The 10,053-nt window shown below is 36.0% G+C and overlaps 1 protein-coding gene across 1 annotated transcript; it reads right to left on the bottom strand.

Moving 5' to 3' along the window:
- Window positions 1–703: 703 nt before the first annotated feature.
- Window positions 704–9,945, bottom strand: LOC101899932 (uncharacterized). The gene is made up of 3 exons (XM_005187622.4): window positions 9,748–9,945; window positions 1,169–1,308; window positions 704–1,075 (listed from the first exon to the last, which is right to left on the bottom strand). Exons 1-3 carry the CDS (start codon window positions 9,803–9,805, stop codon window positions 857–859), a joined length of 417 nt encoding a protein of 138 aa, XP_005187679.2. The 5' UTR covers window positions 9,806–9,945; the 3' UTR covers window positions 704–856.
- Between the last annotated feature and the right edge of the window lie 108 nt (window positions 9,946–10,053).

Raw genomic sequence — 10,053 nt, 5'->3', positions numbered from 1 at the left:
CACATAACAAAAGAGTCAAATTTGACCTTTGAGCCTAAAATTGTTGTTGACAATATCTCGAGCCTTTCTCCTTAAATCTTACTGTACCATTTTTGAGCAGTTTGCAATCTGTTGGTTTAATTTTCTAAATCACATTTTTTCTTGTTCCCCACCCAAAAATCAATGCCGATAGAAAAGTTATTTTCACCTCTTAAATGGAAAAATTTAATCAATTAAAAAAGTTTTCTTTTCCACAAAGTGTTTTTTCTCGATACGATTTTTTTCGTGGGTTCCGCTAATATTGGCATTAAACATCATGAGTCACCAAAAAAGTTTCTTGTTATTTTTAAGTTTGTTGTTTTTTCGCACCACACCTGGAAATCTGCGCCTCTAAACAACTTCCGCCAACAGAGCGGAACAATGGCCCCCACGGGGGGTGGTCTTATGGAGTTTTTTTACGAACCAAACAACAGCCGAAGAAAATCAAGGTTTTCTTAATTTTGCATATTTTTGTGTAATATTATTATTGTTGTTGGTGGGTGGTGGTGGGTTGGTGGAATGGTTGATGTTTTATGCCTCAAATTGAAGAGGGTTTTCTCTTAAAATATCCAACTTACGTGTTAATTTCACGCTTTTCCTTCATTTGGTCAACACCCTCATCAGCGAATTTAAGGCAAAATATCTGAGTTAATAAAATTAATGGCATTTTGTGTTTTGTTTTCGCTAAGAAAAATAATTTTAATTACTTTGAAATTGTTTAAAACAATAATTTGTAAAACAAATGGTTCTTAGGCAAGGTGAGGAGATTTTTTTTGTAGAAAATAATTTATAAATACTTTTATTCGAATATTTGTTTAAATATGTTAATTATAGTATATTATTCATCTTTGTTTTCTGCGCTTTCGTTCTTGATCTCCTCTTCTTTGGCTGGTTCGTCTTGGTTTTCTGGTTTCACATCGAATTCTGCAATGTCAGATGCTGTAGCTTCGTCTACCTCATTGACCTCATCCGCATTTGTGATCTCATCTTTGTTCTCTGTTGCCTCGGCCGCTGCCTCTTCGTGTGTTTCGGGCACCACGACTTCTGGTGTTTTGTCCTATTGTTTAGTTTACAAAATTATTAATAAACATACATACATGCATACACACATATATGAAGATGTTATTTGTGAATATATTTATCATATTACCTCAAGTGCAGCTTTAGGTGATTCATCTTCATGGAAAGCTTCAATCAATTTTGGATTAACTTCCGACAGAGGTTGATCGCCAACTCTAATATAGACGGGAACATGCCCCTTTCTGGGTGGTAGCTCTTGATAGGGCGCCGCTAAGAATTAGTGAAAAATAAAAAAATAATAACATGAATATCTAAAATACTCAGCTTAGTCAATGTTGCTGTTGTTCATTTCAGTTATTTGATTGTTAAATAAAGTTCTATACATATATAGAGATAGGACAGAGCAAGAGTGGGGGTAATTTTAAGGACGAACATTTACCTAGTTTCAGATTTATTTACATAATATTCGTCAATCTAAGTTGCGGTAAGTCAGAGTTAAATTCAAAATACATTTATAGCTACTTTTGAATAATCGGGGGATTCATAATTATTTTGAAAATGGCTATTTTTTTATAATTTTGCTGTATGACTCAGTCGTTTATCTATCGGAAGTTAGTTTATTTGCCTTAGTTATTGTTTTAGTTTGTAGCCTTGGTTCTAATATTTGCTTGATATTTAGATTGTTTTCAAAATTTTGAAAAATCCCAGTCAGTTGGTGGCATTGGCTAGTTACTTTGGATTCAGTCAGTTAGTGCGCTACTTAAATAAAGAAACCATTCAGGCAAGGCCATAAGTCTGGCGGTGCCGACTGTATGATACCTCATATACAGGACGCTTTGGAGCAGATATAATTTGAAATCAGAAGGACTAATATAAAGCAGGTATATCCAACTATAAATCGATGTCCACCTAATTTGATCGAGGCCAAATGTCATATTTGTGCAAAATACGTTCAACTTGGGTTCATATTATCCATTGGATGCACTATAAATGAGAAATCGTTTGAAGATAGGTCTTGGAGCCATACCTAGATTTGAACCGATCTCGTTAGAATTTGGCAGAGGTATTTCTAAGCTCTACCTGATATCTGGCACAAATGAAGGATATGTAACTCGACCAATTTAGGATTAAACAGACAATTTTTTTTCGGAGCAAGAAATTCAGTTATATCTCTAGTTGTGCAAATTTTGATTGGGCGCCATGATTGTTTGGTTTTACGTTCCACCATACATTAAAACATATATTAAATTTGTCATGCCGTTTGAAACTTCTAGAAATACTCATTTTACACATTAAAGGGTGAATTTTTACTATTATCATTTTGACACCAGCTTATCTTGTTTTGTTTCACTGTCAAGCAAACTTAACCATGAATTCTCAAACAAACGAAAACCCCTGCAAATCATTGAATTTTATTATCAAGCTGCGTTCTCTGTTGAAAAATGTGTGAATGGCAGAATTGCCAATTCTGGAAGTCGAAGAATTGCACAAACTACCAATGAATCCGGAAAAGTCACAATTTGGTTGCTATACTTCTTCAAAGATGCTGCGAATCGTAACTGTGAATGGTGAGCCGTGAGATGACATCCATCTTTTTTATCCCAAATGCAAGAGGGTAAACTCAATTCGATCAATTGGCAGCCTAGATTGTTCGATTTAATGGCTTTAGACTATTTTAAGACTCATACCTATACAGAAGATCTCGCTTCGATTGAGGTCCCACATGTATGGGAAGGTGGGACAAAATTATTTCTATACAACTAATCGATCTGAATTTTTTAGGAAATCTTCATAATGTGTAAAAAATAATGTAAAATCTGAAGATTTAACGGTAACATTCGATTTAAAGAAATTAAACGGTTTTACGTATTTTTATACCCTCAGCCACATGGCTAGAGAGGGTATATATATTATTTGATACGGCCAAAACGTGCCTAGTCGAAATAACGGTTTTATACCCTAGGTCTACTTGAACCAAATCCGTTTCGAGACATTTGGAGTCGATCTAGCGATGTCCGTCCGTATGTCTGTTTGGCTGGTGCGCACGATAACTCTCGAAGGGTGTATCCGATTTGGGACAAACTTGGCACATAGTACTATTTTTGTCAAACTTAGATCGAGTTCGGATATGGGCAATATCAATCCACTCCTTCTGGTAAAAGGCCGAAATTTTCAACAAATATTTTTTTTTGCACAGAAAGAGAAGCGATGATCCGATTTTGCTCCAACTTAGCAAATCCTAATATTTGCGTCAGTTCTAGGTCAAAATGGATGATATCGGTAAACTCCATCAAGTACAACCCATCTGGCAACGCCATAACTTTTGACAGAGATGTCACATCGCTTAATGACATACCGCGTTTTAAGCGTCAATCCAAGCAGATTTTTACCATGAACCAATACACGCCACGTGAGCGCTCTGAAATTTACATTCAACAGAAGAAGTCAATTGTGAAAAATCAAAGTGCTTTTAAAACATTAAAAAATGTGAGAAGTGCGCCTTCTAAGAACACCATTAAGCGTTTATACGAAAAATTCGATTGGTAAGGCTTTCTAATCCGAAGAGGCCATATAAAAGTCGACCAAGGCGATCGGCCGAGAATATCGCTGCCGTACGAGCCAGTGTTGAGAGGTCCCCAAGAACATCCCAAAAACGCCGTTCTCAGCAGTTGGGCATGGCTCGGTCCACTTTACAACGGATTATTCGCATTGATTTGCATTTGTTCCCGTACAAAATTCAATTGACGCAAAGAATGTTGCCTGCGGACAAGCCTCGTCGATTGGAATGGGCCCAAAGAGTCATGGGTCGTCGAATATGGGCAACCCTGTACGTCTCCCACAAAGGATCAACATTATGAAATATTTCAAATTTCACACATCCCAATATTTCCATTAACCAAGATCCGGAGTTAAGATGGAATATATCGGCCTACTCCTCCTGGTACCTCCCCCACAAAAGGTCGAAATTTTCAAAAAAAAAAAAATTATTGACATTTCTAAAATATTTCCAAGAGTGCCTATATATAATCAAGACCGCATATATACAAAAGATGCATAGAAATATTAAAATTGGCTAAATTGTTAAATACTTTACCAAAACTGGCAGTGCTAGCCCGAAGCACTTGTCTGACAATCAAGATACCATCCACATACACAAATATAAATAATGTACTTTGGAGAACCCGAAATCACCAAATTGTAGATCAACTCAATTGAAATTGATTCTTTAAGGGCTTATATTTTCCAACACAATGTGTGTTATGAACCAATTTCCCCAAATTGGCTAATTTGAGTCCTCGGTTCACTCCTTCACATACTCATTCATTCACTCAGTCACTCACCCACACACACACACACATAGCCAATTATTTGTTTCCAATAAACGAGAAAACATAACGTCAACATTGCGCTACAACAGCAACAATGCAAACAACAATCATTTTGCCAAATAACAACAAATTTGTTCTTTTTCCTGTAGACGGTGAATTGTTGTTGGTTTTTCTGTTGTTTTTGTATTTACCCCCCTGAAGTCTGATTGATTTATTAATTATTAATGACATCATACGTCGTTGTTGTTGTTGCTGCTGTTGTTGAAGACGGCCAAATAGATTGTGAATGATGGTCTTTATTTTGTTTGGCTGTTCGTGTACATAATTCATATGAACTTCGTGGAAGAGCTTAACTTGATGTCAGATGTATGTGTGCAGTGAACACACACACACACACACCCACCTACTGACACAAAGATAATAACAACAAATACATATGAATTTGTTAAACAAATAATAATTACGATATTTTGATTTGACTTAAACAACAAACAAAATAAAGGAATGAAGGAAAAAAAAAAGAATGGGGTGAGAAGGGGGGAAGAAAAAGACGAAATACCATGTTCCTCTTTTGTTGCTGTCCATGCATAATAAAAATAAACACTTGAAGCAACAGAAGGCTTTATCGGGAGAGGTACTCGTTGACCTCGTTGACGACACCATCAATACCCTACAGAAGCAAAAATTTTGGAATAAATCTAGTTTTAAAATGATAAAATAGATATTTATCATAATAAAGTGTTTGTTTCAAAAAAGATTTAAAAATATTTATTTCAAAATATCGAATCTAATCCTGACCTTAACATAAATTTATTAAAACAAATTATTTATTAAAAAACTGAAAATTATTTTCAGAACCACAAGTATTAATTTTTAGCAATTAGTGCGCTGTTTTTTTCATGTCACCACAAAAATCTATTGCCATAATGACTCATAAACCCATCTGTAGGGCATCGTTCAAAGAAGCTTATATGTAAAGAGAGTGGTAAAGAGGGAGTTAACAATAAAGTAATGGCCTTAAGGTACATTCATTTCTTACTATGAAAATATAAGTAATGAAAACAAAAACAACAACACAATCATCATGCAAAATAAATAAGGAAATATTTATGAACAATATTTATGTGGATGTACATGTGTGTGTATGTACACATCTTCTATCTGTGTATATGTATGTATGCATGTAGATTGAGGTGAAAGCAAATATGTATGTGCCTCCAAGAATTCATAGAATATTTCGTAATTGAAACGTAAAGGATTTATGACATACAAATTTATTTTTGAGATTAGCAATAAAGAAAATATAGATGAAAGGTTCGTACGATTGCACATTAGAGTGGGTAATATTTTTTCAGGGGAGAGGGAAATTCATTTACATTGTAACGGGGGATATATTAATTTACCATTCTATTTGCAAAACTTTGAAATATTCATCTGAGTCTTGACAAAGTACACATATTGTAGAAGCTTTGCTCAACCCCTTCTTAGAATTCCAGTGGAACCATAATTATTACTTTTAGTGGAATTCTATACTCTTTATTTATAACAATTACACTACAAGTACAACTGTTACAATATTTAGTACTTAAAAAAAATCCACACATTAGGCAATGATTCATCCCTTTTATACCCTCAGTCATATGGCTAGTTATACCCTCAGCCATATAGCTCGAGAGGGTATATATCATTTGATACGGCCTAAACGTGCTTCGATCGGAATAACGATTTTAGACCCTAGGTCTCTTTGGACCTAATCCCTTTCAGGCCATTTGGAGTCGATCCAGCGATGTCCACCCGTTTGTCTGTCTGGCTGGTGTGCACTAAACTCCGATTTGGTCCAAACTTGGTACATCTTAATATTATTATTAAACTTAGATCGAGTTTGGATATGGGCAATATCGGATATCTTTCTGATACCCACCAACAAAAGGTCACCTTTGGCACGAATTATGGCCTTCAAATGGCCATTTCCCATTCAAACCGCCACACGCTGCCCGAATGTTGCTGTGCTGTATTTTGGTATTTTTTTAGTGCCAACCTAGCTTTCCAAAATACTTCAGACACAATAGTCCAACGGATTGGTATCCGGAGATTTTGGTGGCCACTGTGCGCGAAGTGAGGAACCTCATTTTGTAACCATTGTTGGGTGGCGCGTGCTGAGTGCGATTTTGCTGAGTCCTGGTGGAATGTCCAAGGCTTGCGGCCAAAATGTTTGCGTGCCCAAGGCTTTAATACACCCTCCAGAATATTTTTGCGATAATATCCGGCCACAGTCGATTAATATGAGCGAAGAGCGACTATTGGTTTTTATGGCGGCCCACACCATCACAATGGCCGGCGCTTGAGTTCTGGTGGCCAACCGAAGGTGCACATTTTCAGCTGACCTTTTTGGCAATTAAACACGATCAGTTTGTTTGTTTACAAACTGCTGGACAACGAATGTTTTCTCATCGGAGAAAACCAAATTCGGCAGTTCACCACTTTCGGCCAAGCGTAGCGACTCTTTAGCTCTTTTGAGTCCATTTTCTTTCTGTTGCGGTTTAAGTTCTTGCACTTTTTGGAATTTCATTGGCTTTACCCCGAGCTTATTTTTCAAAATTTTGCCGAATGTAATATTGCGACATGTGCAGCTCACGACCCATTCGATCAAGTCGCTTCTTTACTTTTCGAACCATTTCTGCTGATGTTGTTGTTTTCTTCCGTTCACTTCCTTGACGTCGGGCTATGCTACCAATATCACGGTAACAAGCGATGACACGAGACACAAACGATTTATTCACATTTAAATGCTGGAGAGCTCTAACGATAGCCACTTGTGGTTTCCCAGCCAAACAGTTTTTTTCTTTTCTCACCAAAATGCTTTTGTACGCTTGTAAACAATATAATGAACTGTCACTGGAATAATTTTAACAGCTGTCGGAGGAGTGGCTTAGAAATGACAGCAGTCTCAAGTTGGTTGCAGCTTTTTCATCCCACCTTTTATACTCCATAGAGGGTCAAACATTTGAATAATAATAACAGAACTCACAATATATTTAAATAATCGAGCATTGGCTGAGGGTATGTATCTGTCTGCAAATCCGATCTATACTTTTTAACTTGTTTTGGGCCATTTCGTCTTTCAAGGCAACTTTCTTATATACATACATAACAAATCTCATTAAGACCATGTTTGACCATATGACACATAAAGAAAATAATTCTTCAAATTATGTTAAAGTTTCTATTTATGAATATTAATAATATTCACATTAGTCTGAATATAAAATAAAATGACAAAAAACTTGAAAATCAAATTCTTGACAAAAAAAACATTCTTGCACACTTAACTTTGCTAGCATTTCGAAATTTCTTTAAAACTTTAAATAGAAAAAACCGAAAAATCTGTACTATATTATTTGAAAATTCCATATTGGACCCATTTCAATATTCCACGACGTCTGTTATTAGACATACATGGGTAATCTGAAAAGAAAGTTTGTTGGCTATAATTACCGAGTATTTCTTTTATTTGACATTTTTGATTTGATTGCTTGCCTACCTGCCTGTCTGCCTGCTTTCTGGCGAGTAGAACACGTAATGGCAACAACAACGACAATGCCAATGGAAAAAATTGGCAAACAATCAAAACTATTTAATCAGCCGTTATTGGATGCCAAATCGGTAAATTCAGTTGAAAAAGCCAATAAAAACTTTTAAAGACGAATGTGGTAGACTGAAAGGAGATGGGCTATTTAAAAGCGAGAAAATAAATGTTTTTAAATATTTAAATATTTTTATAAATTATTCACGCTTTAGGTGGAATTCGTGTAAAGGTGTTTGGGAGTTATTTTTATAGGGTGAATTTTGAGCTATAATCTTTTTCCGCAACATCCGATGAGAAAACATTCGTTGTCCATCAGTTTGTAAACAAATAAATTGATCGTGTTTACTTGCCAAAGAGGTGCACCTTCGGTTGGACACCAGAACTCAAGCGCCGGCCATGGTATGATGTGCCAATGGTCGCTCACCGCTCGTATTAATCGACCGTGGCATCAGAATAAATGCTGAATCTTATTGGGAAAATATTCTGGAGGGTGTATTACAGCCTTGGGCACGCAAACATTTTGGCCGCAGACCTTGGACATTCCAACAGCACGCAGCATCATCGCACTCAGCACGCGCCACCCAAGAATGGTTACAAAATGAGGTTCCTCGCTTCATTTCCAGTGCATAATGGCCACCAGAATCTCTGGATATCAGTCCCTTGGACTATTTTGTCTGGAGTATTTTGGAAAGCAAGGTTGGCACAAAAAAATTCCAAAGTGTCGATCACCTCAAGCAAGCGCTTCGCCGGAAATGGGCCAAAATACCACAGAGCAACATTCGGGCAGCGTGTGACGGTTGGCCGTTTGAAGGCCATAATTTGTGCCAAAGGGGACCAATTCGAAAAAATCTAAACTTATTCTAAAATTTGATGCTATTTCCGACATTTTTTGCTTTTATTCAATAAAATTAAAAAAACATGAAAAAATTTAACCGCCTGAGATTCCTCTATTTATTAAATTCCAATCTGAAGATCAAAGACCCACTGTTCAAACCTATCTTAATCGATATCAATATATATCAATATCAATCTACATAAATGAATTTGATGAAGTAGAAAGGACAAATTTGGGTGAAACGACGCTTTCGGCAAAATTGATATCAGTAGTGCTGAAACAAACCAATGCATAAACCTGGCTTCATATTTACAGACCTCATACAAATATCCCAAAATCAAGCGATTATTTTTTTCAAAATATTTTAAAGGGTTCTTCCATAATTACCCGGAAACCGAATAATAACTCAAACACATAATGTAGGAAAATAGTTATTATGATCATCAGATGGTGCTGAATTGTTGGACACAAACAGCTCACGAATTTTAAAGCGTTTGCAATGCATTATTATATTATTTTCAAAATAAAATATAAATAATTTTTCTATTTTTGAGAAGCCAACAAATAAATCCACAATTATTTGCAACAGGTTTGAAACATTGTCCGTCTATTTGTCACGTTCATTGAAACACTATCGCAATGATCATCATTTCCATCTGATAGTTGGTCTTGGTCGTGGTCATTGGCTGAATTAACTGAAGCCTAACAATAAACGACAGAACCAGTTTCCAAACCGCACACAAAAGCTCTCGGTCTGTCTGTCGGTCATACACCGGCGTTTTGTTCACCTCACCAGACAAAAGGGTCAAACAATAGAATTGTTTTTGTGAATCTCCATAAAAGACGATGCTAGTAATTTGTTGTACAAATAAGCCATAGTTTGTGATTCTAACACAATTTCGCCCAAGTTAATAGAAAGTGGCGGTGAGATCATTAGGAAATCGATTTCGTCTACTTACCAACAACAATGGTGCAAATAGTGGCAAAGATCAGTGAAAAGTAAATGAATTTGTTCATTTTGGGTTTCTTTGGTTGTCGGCGTTTATGGGTTTCGTGGTCGTTATTTATATATTTTTTGTTGGTTTTAATTTCGTTTTTTATGTTACTTTTTATTTTGAGACTTTTAATTTTTATGTCTTAAATCTCCGAGTGTTGTTAACAAACTGAAGATCATTTTGTCTCTAGAACGCTTCTTATATCGCCAATACAGGTGATGTTGTTAATGATGCTCATTCTCTGGTGACTTACTAGAAATTGTAAGGTGA

Source organism: Musca domestica, unplaced genomic scaffold (assembly GCF_030504385.1).
Source record: "Musca domestica strain aabys unplaced genomic scaffold, Musca_domestica.polishedcontigs.V.1.1 15, whole genome shotgun sequence".
Classification (NCBI taxonomy): domain Eukaryota; kingdom Metazoa; phylum Arthropoda; class Insecta; order Diptera; family Muscidae; genus Musca; species Musca domestica.
The sequence above is the reverse complement of the archived record's forward strand: the minus strand, read 5'-3'. Positions and strand labels throughout refer to the sequence as shown.

What these genes read in the sequence shown, in the direction of transcription:
- LOC101899932 (XM_005187622.4), bottom strand. Translation starts at nt 9,805, where the DNA reads ATGAACAAATTCATTTACTTTTCACTGATCTTTGCCACTATTTGCACC. An exon ending in TATTTGCACCATTGTTGTTG is followed by an intron (nt 1,309 to 9,747) that starts GTAAGTAGACGA and finishes ACTAATTCTTAG; the next exon opens with CGGCGCCCTATCAAGAGCTA. An exon ending in CACCTAAAGCTGCACTTGAG is followed by an intron (nt 1,076 to 1,168) that starts GTAATATGATAA and finishes ACTAAACAATAG; the next exon opens with GACAAAACACCAGAAGTCGT.